At 38.7% G+C, this 11577-nt stretch overlaps 1 protein-coding gene across 2 annotated transcripts in view; it reads left to right on the plus strand.

Annotated features, from left to right (window-relative positions):
- The first annotated feature begins 1989 nt into the window (after positions 1–1989).
- Positions 1990–11577, plus strand: part of GEFmeso (Guanine nucleotide exchange factor in mesoderm) — a 48331-nt gene continuing 38743 nt past the window's right edge. Inside the window, exon 1 of one of the 2 annotated variants that reach the window (XM_011631325.2) lies at positions 1990–2513. In XM_011631325.2, the coding sequence (XP_011629627.2) occupies positions 2432–2513 (82 nt within the window). In that variant the 5' untranslated portion in view covers positions 1990–2431. The remainder of the gene's footprint in view (positions 2514–11577) is intronic. The other variant, XM_011631326.2, reaches the window with a different exon arrangement.

Genomic DNA, 11577 nt, shown 5'->3' on the forward strand with positions numbered 1-11577 from the left:
AAATGTATGTGTTAATAATTACTGCAAAATGTATGTCATATATGAACAATGGTTCATTCGATCATTACTACCTATGAATCAAATATAATCGATAGTTTTTTTTTTATTACGTTTGAAATAGAAATGATGTAAAATTACAATATATTTGATATATTTATTGCAAATTTATCAAGGAAGTTGTAAAGTAATTATCGCGTTCGAGTTTAATTTCTTCTGAAAATTGTTAAAGGATAACACCACCTTAACGATTTCAAAAAAATCGACTTTTTGGTGATTTTTCAAAATGTGGAACCGAACAAAAATCAAAGCCCAATTTCGAATTTCTCGATTAAGATTTTCTCTTGATGTGCCTGGAAATGGAATTGAAAAAAGAAAACGATCGCGGTCAATATTCGAAAGGCGCCCCCCCGGAAGACAAAAAAGGCATGCTCTCGAATCTCGGAATTTTTCGGGAAGCGAGATAATTTCGTTTCACGACGGGTTAAGGGGCGACGTCCTAACATTCAGAGAGCATTCTCCATTCATTCCGCCATTGGATGCAACGGCGAGTGTTGGCCGTCTAATAATAGAACGGCGAACGATTCCGTGGAGACGTATCGTGTGCGCATAAGCGGGGCCCCTAATATATACGAGTGTGTAGGTGCGTGTATTCCGCACTCCTCCAAAAAATAAACGCGACCCAGGCGCGCTGTGGGACGGGAGGGAGGTAGCGAAGTTGTAAGAATGTGTAGCAACGACTTTCACGACGCTTGAGTCGAGCGTATATATATATATATATATATATATATATATATATATATATGTGTGTGTGTGTATGTGTGTGTGTGTGTGTGTGTGTGTGTATAATGTTCGGGAAATCTTTTATTTTGAGAGAGGAGACGTTACGCCGCTCGTTAATATTCTACGCAATACGTGTCTCGGTTCCACTTTCTCATCGAAACACCTCAGATATATCTTCCGAAACCGCGTTTTCGACGGTTCCAAGAAAGATTTCGCCATAAAGGCCGTCGGAGGTCTCACTTGGTCTCATTATGTATTGCACACCAGTATTGAACAAATCTCAATAATATACTAGTATTTATTTTAAAGGCTCTCCCACGTCGCGGGCTTTCGTAAAAAGAAAAAAAAAAAAATGCCTATTTCGATACTCTTGCGTAACTTTTTTAATGATACATGCAGATACATTGAGAACATATTACATCTGGTTTTGCAATTTTTATTACATTTGAAATTTTTATTACACATGATGAAAATACTATGAAAAGCTTACATATTATTCTACATTGTATTTAAAAATAATACAATTTAACGGCGGTTTAGAATCCGGATCACAAAAATTGTTTAAATAAATAAGTAGAAGTGTACTGTAATGGAAATGTAATTGAGAAATAATAACAAAAATCTCAACTTTTTTATGTAAGTAATTTAAGTTAATTCAAGATAATTATTACAAAATAATTAATCTCTGCATTACAATGAATCTTTACATAAATAATATTGAATATTTAAAGTACTTATACATATAAAAAAACTTTTTTGGTCATTATTTCTTAATTACACTTCTATTAAAGCACATTTCTACTTTAAAATAATTTAAATAATTTTTATGATCTAAGTTGCCGTAAATTTTTTTTTTATTACTTTTAAATTTGACCTAGAATAATCTCTAGCTTTTTATAATTTTTTCATCGTCAATGAAAATAGGTGTAATATATACTCTTCAAATTGATTTAGAGAGAAGATCTATCTGTCCATTTTAAAAATGTTACGCAAGAATAACATTTTCTTTTCTCTCAGAGAAGGTTTATTCAAACATTCTCCAGAAATGCAGGGTATTCGAATGGAGCCTATATATCTCGCGGAATTTACAGGAACGTCCGTTGGTCCCCGCGGGAGCGTTCACCCTCCGGCGATTTTCGGCGCGGCGTGGCGTGACGTCGCGTCGCGTCGCGCCGCGTCGCGCCGCGTCGCGCGTCCACCCGTCGGTGTCAGTCGCGTTTCATCTTGCGTCCGCGTCGCGTGCGATGCGCAGAGCGCGCGAGCGTTGCCGGCGATCGCTCATCCTCTTCGGCGAGTTTTGGCGCGCCGGCCCGGCCCGGCCCGACCTGGCCCGGCCCGGCCGCGTCGGTCAGTGGTGTGTCAGTCGCGTTCCGTCCGTCGTGCGCGCGCGTCTTTCGTTCGTTCGCGATCGTTCACTCTCCCTTCGTGAAGCACGGCGAGAGTTTCGGCGCCGAAAGAAACATGTCAGTCGCGTTTGTCGCGCGTTCGTGGACGCGTGGTCGCATCACCGCTCGGCGACCTGGTCCGGCCGGACGTCGCGCGACGTGATCGCGTTTGTGGCGCGCGTCGCAGGAGTAATAAACCGTTGACAATAATAATAACGTGGACGCGATCGACGAGGGATTGCTCGACGGGGGACGCGCGCGTCGCGATGGGCAGCGAGGCGGACGCGGAAGCTGCGAACGCCAACGCCGTGGATTCTGACGGTTCGGTCAGCTGGGAGGACTTTTTCGGTGAGTAAGGAAAAAAACAAATGTATATATATATATATATATATATATATATATATATATATACATAAATAACATAACAGTAAAAAGCGGGAGATCCAGATTCGATCCCTGGCGGGGAGATATATTTTTTTCTGAGAGGTTATATTTTCGCAATAAAAGTTTCCTTACAGTTTTTCGATTATTATTATTATAAGATATTGGTGGAGAAAGTATAGCGTTCGACTGTTGTGTTTTCAGTTTCTAAGTAAACGGCTCGTAGTTACAAATAAAAAAAATGACTTATTATAAATTAATTAAATTAAAAAAAAAAAAATAGACGCTCAAAATCTCGCCAAGATGTATATCAATTCTGTGTATGTATAGCAATTCTCTTTATTGTCTCTGTATAACAATAATAAACACGAGCGTGTATATATTTTGTTTACGCTTTTGCTGTTCGCGATTTGCGGATCGCAACTGCGCGTGCATGCGTGCCTCGATTGTGCGTCGCGACTCCAACTTTGAAGTGCAACGCGAAACGGCGTGCACTTCACGGCAGTTCGACTACCGCATAATAACGTCAGGCATAAGCGGATAAAAGTGCGGGCGTGCACTCTCGAAACCGACACGACTCGGATTAATGCGCGTCTCGCGCGCGTCCATCGCGTCTAATAACGCGATCGTCTTCTCGCCCGGCGCATTTAACTTCGTTTTGAAAGACGCGATCGCGCGGAACTCTCGTGCTGCGTATGAACTTAGAGAATTACTCGGCACCGCGCGTTACGTTTCTTATGCCTTATGCGAAGCAGGCATTTAGAAACCGGAAAAAGGTAAAAGAAAAAGAGTATAAATACACGTAGAAAGTACAGTCGGAGAGAGAGGGAGAGAGAGAGAGAGAGAGAGAGAGAGAGAGAGAGAGAGAGAGAGAGAGAGAGAGACGATGCATCGCGTGGTAAATATTGGCAGGCGTCGAAGCGTGCGAAAGATAAAATCTCGTCTTTCTACGAAACTGGAATACCTCTTTTTTGTATTAAAAATATAGGAGGAATACGAGATCATCTCGAAAAAATTATTAAAATGACTAGGATATTTACTTCATGCTTTCTTTAACAACGTTCATTTGTTATCAATTCATTTGTTATTATTAAGGGTAATTTGTTAAGAATATCATGTTTCACGCAATTTGTGTCTTTTAAAATTTCTACGTCTTTTTAAATCTTGTGTGTGTGTGTGTGTATGTGTGTGTGCATATATAAAATTTTCTTAAATATTTATATATTATATACAAAAAGTACTTTCCAGAATTACACGCATGTATAATTTTAGATTTTTTTTGTATTATATATATTTTATGTGTACAGATTTTGGCATTTTTATGTGTTTATGTAAAACATTTATAATTTAGTCCTTTAAATCTTCAGAATTACTACAGACATACACACGGAAAGAACACTTTTGACAAATCTAAAAATCTAGTCAAATACAAATCTGAAAATAACTTTGTTGAGCTTTCAAAATGTTTATGTTCATGTTGATTGCTAGAAGATAAAAAATTGCAATACTTTTATCATGTTTAAGCGTTCTACATAATAATTTTGATAGCCCAATAAAATTATTTTCAAGTCTGCATCTGGTTATATACTTAAATTTGCCAACAAACTGTTCTCTCCGTGCAGATACACTTCAATTATATTTATTACAAGTTAATCTCATCACTTTCTTTATACAATAATTTAATATATATATATATATATATATATATATATATATATATATATATATATATATATATATAGAGTTTTCTTTTCTCGGCGAAGATTCGATCGTACTTTTCCTATATTTACATTTGTAGTGTATTCTTCCGGATTAATTCTCTTTCTGCAATGGAAGGTTCATGAGGAATGTGGCGTTCGCGTGGCGCAACACTTCTCCTTAATTAGAAAGTCTCTCGCCCGCGGAAAATACGCTATTTCATAATGACAAAAAGCGTAATTGAGATTACGCGTGTAGAGATGATGCTTCCGTAAGGTCGGAAAGCTAACTCGGGACCAGTCGCCGGGATTAATCGGCTGTGATAAATTGGCGCGTAACGCTCGCGTTTGCGTTCGGTAAATTTCATTAGTTTCGACAGATTTTGCCGCTCAAAACTATGCAGCTCTGAAAAATAAATCACGATCGATATATACATAAAGGCTATGCTCCAAAATTGACAATCATAAGTACTGAAAATGTATAATGCACGTTATGTAAATTACACCGAGATAAGTGATATTGCAGTCACAACGAAAATTATCTAGATAGGAAAAATTAGCTACATGGATAAATAATTAACAATATTGCAATATCGCACATGTTTCGTATCTAATCTAAATATAGATGGCAAAGACAGAATTTTCATCTAAATAATTTATCAAATTTTGCAAGAAAGCCTCCCTATGACGTCTAATTGGACAATAGCCAGTTACGCCTTTTGTGAAAGGGACTGTATGATTTGTTTATGAGACCTAAATTTTTTGCATATATATAGATATGTTATTGCTGTTATAAATTCTACGTATTTGCACTTACTAGACAATTTCCTAGGAGATACAAAGGAGCAGCTATACATTTTAACATTCAGAATTCTAGCTAAATCAGCGAAAGCATCTTTTTAAGTGTCTAGACTTTTAACGCTGCCAGCTAAACATTTGAAACATAATCGAAAATTATAAACTGTCCGTCAGTTAGTTAAAGTCTACCCAAAAAGAAACTTCGAAAATTCTCTCGAATTTGCGCGCGAATTTTTCCTGCGGATGTTGCTTTTCGTGCAACGCTTCTACTCGCTCGCGAGTTGCGACTCCACGAGCAGAACACGGCGACCACTTCCAAGACAAGTGGCGGAGCTTAAGGATGCGATACCCGACGTGGTGCAAAAAACCGCCGCTTTGCCGGATGCAGCTTAGAGCGAACGGCCGAACGCGCGCGTGTTTTCTCTTCGTGTTTTCTCTCTCGATCGCGTACGTTTCCTTGCCCTTTTACGCCGCGTCACAGAAATTTCGAGCGAGCTCCCAGAGAGGAGCGGTCTGGATCTTTATGCCGGCCCGAAAATTTCTCAAGTCTTTCTTACTGGTACAAGGGTCACCGTCGGTGCCTCTTGGTAACGCGCATTAGAAATGCGTCGGCTCGTGTTTTCTAATTAGGGTTCGTTACGAAGTCTCAAGTGACACTCCTGAGTTTTTCTCAAATTCAGAAGGTTCGGAACCACGACGTCGGAAGGCCGGAAGGTCTAATTTCGAAGGTCTAAATTTTCAAACGGCCTCAAATCAGTCAGTAGTACTGATTTTTCGCCAAGCAAAAATATTACAAAAAATGATACACTGTACACTGTTCAACGGAAGTGACTTTTCTCGAACACTGGAATGAAATTGGTCATTTCCCATAGTTTTTTTGGATGTCCGGATTATCCATGTTGAATCTACTATTTATCATTTGTTACCAGATTCATATTTAGTAATATAATAATATAAAAAAATATAAATTAAAGTAATATAAAAAATAAAATTAAAATAATATAAAAAATTTTTAAGTCTAAATAGACATAATTGAAAATTATTTGGTAATCGTCAATGACTTAATTTTCACATTCTTGTCTCCTCAATAGATCTCTATTTAATGAATATCTTATTAATCATAGGCGACATAAAAAATTCTTTTTGAGGGCTAAAAGTCCTAAATTTATTTAGTATTTAAATTTCTTGATTTCAATAAAATTTCTTCAGCATGTCACACATTGTACTCATATAATATAACAAAATACATGAAAACCCTTTTGTGCAATTTCTGCTGCAAAACATTTCTCAAAACTGTGACACGATTTGAAATAATTTGGAACTCAGATTTCGATTCAGCATCCAAAAAACGGGAAATGACCAGTCTGCTTTGATATCTTTTTTTTTTTTTTTTTTTTTTTTTTTTTTTTTTTTTTTTTTTTTTTTTTTTTTTTTTTTTTTTTTTTTATTGAACCGTTGAGATCCATGCGTGAGCAGTCCGATGTTCTCCGTTGAAATTCCAGGTTTCGCGGGATTTCTCCGGGATTTGCGCGGAATAATACTGTGTACGAGCGAAAGCGCGATACACATATTGGATAGGACGCGTTCGTGATTCCGCATGCGCGTTCCGAGACGCGAGCGAACGACCGCGGTACGATGCGATCTCGATGCGCCTCGACGAGCGGCTCGGCATCAGGGCGCGATCAGGCGCGCGCATTTAAACCGCCGATCCGCCAGGCGCGGTTTCCGCGAGCGGTTCGGCGAGCGACGTTCGGAATAGATATATCCGGAATTGTCTGTCGTGTGTGTGTGTGTGTGTATCGCGGGGCAGATCGTCGCTCGGCACGGCCATCACGAATACTTACGGTCCTGATGGCGTGGGCCTCGGTTGAAAACGTGGGCGTGCTTCTTGCTCTTCTCTTCTGGTTCTGCCGTCGGGAACGCTGAGGGCGAGGGCCGGGAGAACGTAATATGGATACGCGTTGGACATTTTTTTTTTCTCGTGAGGGAAGATAACGGTCATCGAAAACGTTAACGTAAACGCTCTTCACGCTTTTCGGCCAAATGTTATTGGTTACATTTAGTGCCATTTAATTCGTATTTAGCCGCTGCTATTGTCGCCTTCGAGATTTTTATATAGCCGTCGAGTATTAGAGAGTGGGATTTGTGTGCGCTTGAAAAAAATGTTTCGGCTAGAATTTTTAATGTTACAGTGTTGTAAAATGTATCACTGCTTTTTTTTTTTTTTATCTAGGAAATTATGCTAGAAAATTACATAGTATATATACTTTAGGTACGAGTGGTACGGAATGCCAGACGGAATCGAAAGGAATAATGTTCGCCAAATCTGATTTATTAAAGTGTCTTATTCGTGATTTAAGAACACGTCTGTACACATCTCTCATTTATTCGTATCATCTCTCTTCCCTACACTTTTCTCCTTCGAGATTATTTTTAAATAATAAATATCTTAACAAATATCACTTTGAAGGAGAACTTGTTTGTTATTACTGCTGTCTATCGTCTCGACTCGTTAAACGTTTCAAATGTTTTCAACGCACAGAAATTCTATATTATAACAGCTTGACACTAACGATCGCGAAATATAATTATCGTTCCGAGCAGAAATCGTAAAAGAAATTATAATAAGAGATAAGTTTATTCTCAAGCTGATCGGATGTCAATGCAACGCCTCTCGAATACGATGCTCTTAGATTATTCGGCGAATAATTTGCCGAGTGAAAAAAACCGCCGTGACGGTCGCGACGATATAATCAATACAAATATGTAGAATTTATAGCAGCAATATTTATATATGCCAAAAAATTAGGATCTCATAAACAAATCACATAAATCAATCCCTTTTATGCGAGATATGATTGACTATTATCTGACTGAGTGTTACAAAACTTTCTTGCTAAATTTGATTGAAAATTGTTCATAAATTCTATTTTTGTCATTTATATTGATTAGATATAACAAAACATATATGCGATATTGCTTGCCATTTATCTATTTTAGCTAATTTTTCATATCTAAATAATTTTCGTCATGACAATATCATTTTTTTTTCAATGTGCTAAATAAAAAATATTTCGCTCATCTTAATTTCGCGCTGATCGTATCATTAAAAATTTAATGATGGAAAGGAAATTCTAACGCAAGAAGCAAATGTACGTCACACTCGAGAAAACTTGAATTATGTATGTAATAATTTTTTATTATTCTTTGGTAGAGCTCGGTAGAGATCATTAAGAAAAAACAAGTCACGAAGAAGAGAGAAATACACGAGAAAGAACAATTTCACTGAAGTATTTAAAAATTTGATCAAATCTGAGAAATAATAATTTTGTTGGACTTTCATTAAAATATTTATGTAGAAATATTTATGTTCAAATTGATTGCTAGAATCAAATATTTTTGCAGTATAATTATCGTGTTTAAGTATGTCCTACATAATTATTTTGATAGTGCAACGAAATTATATTTTCAGATTTATACCTGCAAAATCTTTTTCGAGCAAGCGAACCCCATTTTTTCCATGTATAAAAGGAACCCGCGGCTGATATATAAAGAATATTACAATCTCAATCTCTTTATGAATACGTAATAAAAAATATTCTCTCATAAAGCATCAGAAGTTGAAGAGAAAACTTAATAGCAGGAAATACGATTTTATACAACAGAGACATCACGCGCGCCTTTGCATAGGAAATATGTTAGTGTCATCAGGGTTAATAGGAAAGTCCGCAGTGCGGTAAGACAATTTGTATTCGAGAAAACAAACGCACGCACGTACGTGAGGATAATAGACGCGATAACACATCTCGTACGTGTAGAAATATAGCAATCTTGCGAAAGAGAGGCGTTCCTCCCCCCCCCCCTCTTTATTCCACTTGACGGGCATTTCCGGACGCACAAGTTGATTATTTATGCTTGTTTTAGATAAATTTTAGATAAAGCTGTCCTCTCCTTTTCCCTCTCTCTCTCTCTCTCTCTCTCTCTCTCTCTCTCTCTCTCTCTTTTTCTCATCTCTTTTAGGAGAGACGAGTATATACCGTGTAATATGACCACACGCGCTTCTGCGGGACAGGTTTTCTTACGCACCGTACTACGTCTTACGCGCGCACAGACCGTACGCGTGTTGTGTTGTGCGGCCAGCTTAGATCTTCATCCGAGACGCCATTGAACTTGATTTCCCGCGGCCTCGCATGCACGTGCAGAAATTTTAAAGGAGAACCGCGAGGAGGATCGCCCGCGGCGGCGCAGGCTCGCCTCGCGAGACCGGAACGCGCATCTCCACCGGAGGAGTCTCCGTCCTCTCGTCCTCTTCTACCATTTAGTTAAACTTGACCAAACTTGACCAAATTAACTGAGTACGCAAGTGCACGTGGCATTATCAATGACTCGGCGTGTAGGGAACGCAATATCGACTTTTGTCTGCTGTCTGATTTTTGTGCAATTTTTACAATTGTGTAATTTCTTCTGACCGAAGAGATTTTTTTTTTCTGATAAAGATGTAAAGTAAAGATGTAAGCGATATATTATAAAAGAACAAAAAAAAAAAAGAAAAATAATAATAATTTGATCGGTCTCTAAAACTGAAATATGCGCAGAACTCGCAAATTCCTTTTATAATAAAAAGAATAGATGTTTGCGCATTTTATATTATTATTATTATTATTATTATTATTATTATTATTATTTCTAATAATTTTTTATTATTTTTATTATATATTATAAATGCAATTTTATATATAATATATATAAAACACGGTTAATTTTATTGTTCTTTTTTCTGTGATAAATCTTACTAGTCATTATACTCGCGTATTCAAAGGCAAATTTAAAAGTTCATTTCAAAATAATATTTTACCGTAGTTTGATTTCTTTCCTTTATAGAGATTTTAATTTAGCTATGTTCTAATAAATACCTCGAGCGAAACAACAAATCGGTGACGATTGTTGTGGCAGGGTCAGTTGTCACTTATCGCGATTTCTTTTTGACAATGCGAGCTGCTGGATAACGTATATCTAAACAGGATCGTACTGTCCTTTTCCTCTCCATCATGTCCATATTCCGACGTTCGCCGTCTACCATGACGGGGCAGAGGATGTTTATGGGCTTTGTTCTTTTTCGAGCTCGTATCTCCGTGACTTTTGATTGCATTCGCGCCCACGCGAATGCGCGACACGATTTTCGTTTCTTTCAAATGTTCAAGCGATTTCTGTAAACCCTTGACAGGATTTTCCGATTTGGTAAAAAGTAACAAATTTTTGCGATTTTTTTTTTTGTTCTTTTAATAAACAGGTTTCTGTAGTCTAACGTACGAAAGAGAGAGATTCGGTAACTCGTAATGAGATCGAGTCGAAAGAAATTGCAGGCACGTATGTGTATATCTTAATCGAACGTCAGACCAGAAAAATTCTTTTCTCTCAACGGTTAACATGCCGACGACATTTGCCTATATCCTTTTCCCCCTCGCCGACTCGGTCGTGCGCGTCTCGCTCATTAGCGAAATCGATGAGATCGCGGGATCGAGGAAGCTGCCGGCCGACCTGGCACGGGAAACCGGCCACGACGTGGAGTGTGAACGAACCTTTATCTCGATTTGCGCGCGGCGACGTTTCGCTAAACGTATAAGGGAATCGTAACGAGTAGCGACATTAGGCATCCCGGCGACTTAACCCTCCTTCCCTCCTTTCCCTTGGCAGGGGTATCCGGTTTTATCGGTCGTACCCCGGGTATATACACGCGAGCCCAATCGCATGGAAAAAGACAGAGAGAGAGAGAGAGAGAGAGAGAGAGAGAGAGTCGGGGACGATCAGATCGGGATACGCGCGGTCGCCTTTTTATCCACATTTTTATCCGCCGTATCGGCGCGGTCCACACAACGGATGCTGGGTTCGGAATCGCGCGATCGGATCTGATGGACAAATCGGTCGACCCTCGACCCGTGACGTGATCCATGTCCGTCTTTGTGGGACCTTATCATTATTCCTTCTTCCTTCTTTTCTGTTCTATTTCTTTCTAATATTCTTCTAGTCCTAAGATAACTAGTCTTAGGCACTGACTTACCGTGACTGGCGTGTGCGTGCGTACAAGTAGAGAGAAAGAAGGAAAAATGTTCCAACATGTTGTGTGTATAGGATACAGCAGTTTATATTGATATTTCGCACATTTTTAACATTCCGGATACGTAAGTAAGGAGACGTGTGTGAGAGTTATGGGATGTCGTAATGTTCCCGTGCCGGACGGACCAGCGTGTGTCGAAACGCGAGTAATTAGTTATCGGGTTTACATATCGTCGCTCGTATATTTTGACGAATGTCACGCGTAGCACGCGACGATTACGAAAGTGCGAGACTTGCGACGCGACACTTTAAAGCTTGTTGTTGCTAAAACTAAGGTGTGAAAACTAAGGTCGCAGGCATTCCGTCCGAAATATATTATTTTCCGCTGGAGGCGGAATTGCTCGCTAATGGATTTTCTTGAAAATTTATTGGCGGTTAAAATCGGAAGAAAGAGGTCAAGTGTCAAAAGCTCAGCGAGAGGA

Source organism: Pogonomyrmex barbatus, unplaced genomic scaffold, assembly GCF_055798465.1.
Source record: "Pogonomyrmex barbatus isolate J1 unplaced genomic scaffold, ASM5579846v1 scaffold19, whole genome shotgun sequence".
Classification (NCBI taxonomy): domain Eukaryota; kingdom Metazoa; phylum Arthropoda; class Insecta; order Hymenoptera; family Formicidae; genus Pogonomyrmex; species Pogonomyrmex barbatus.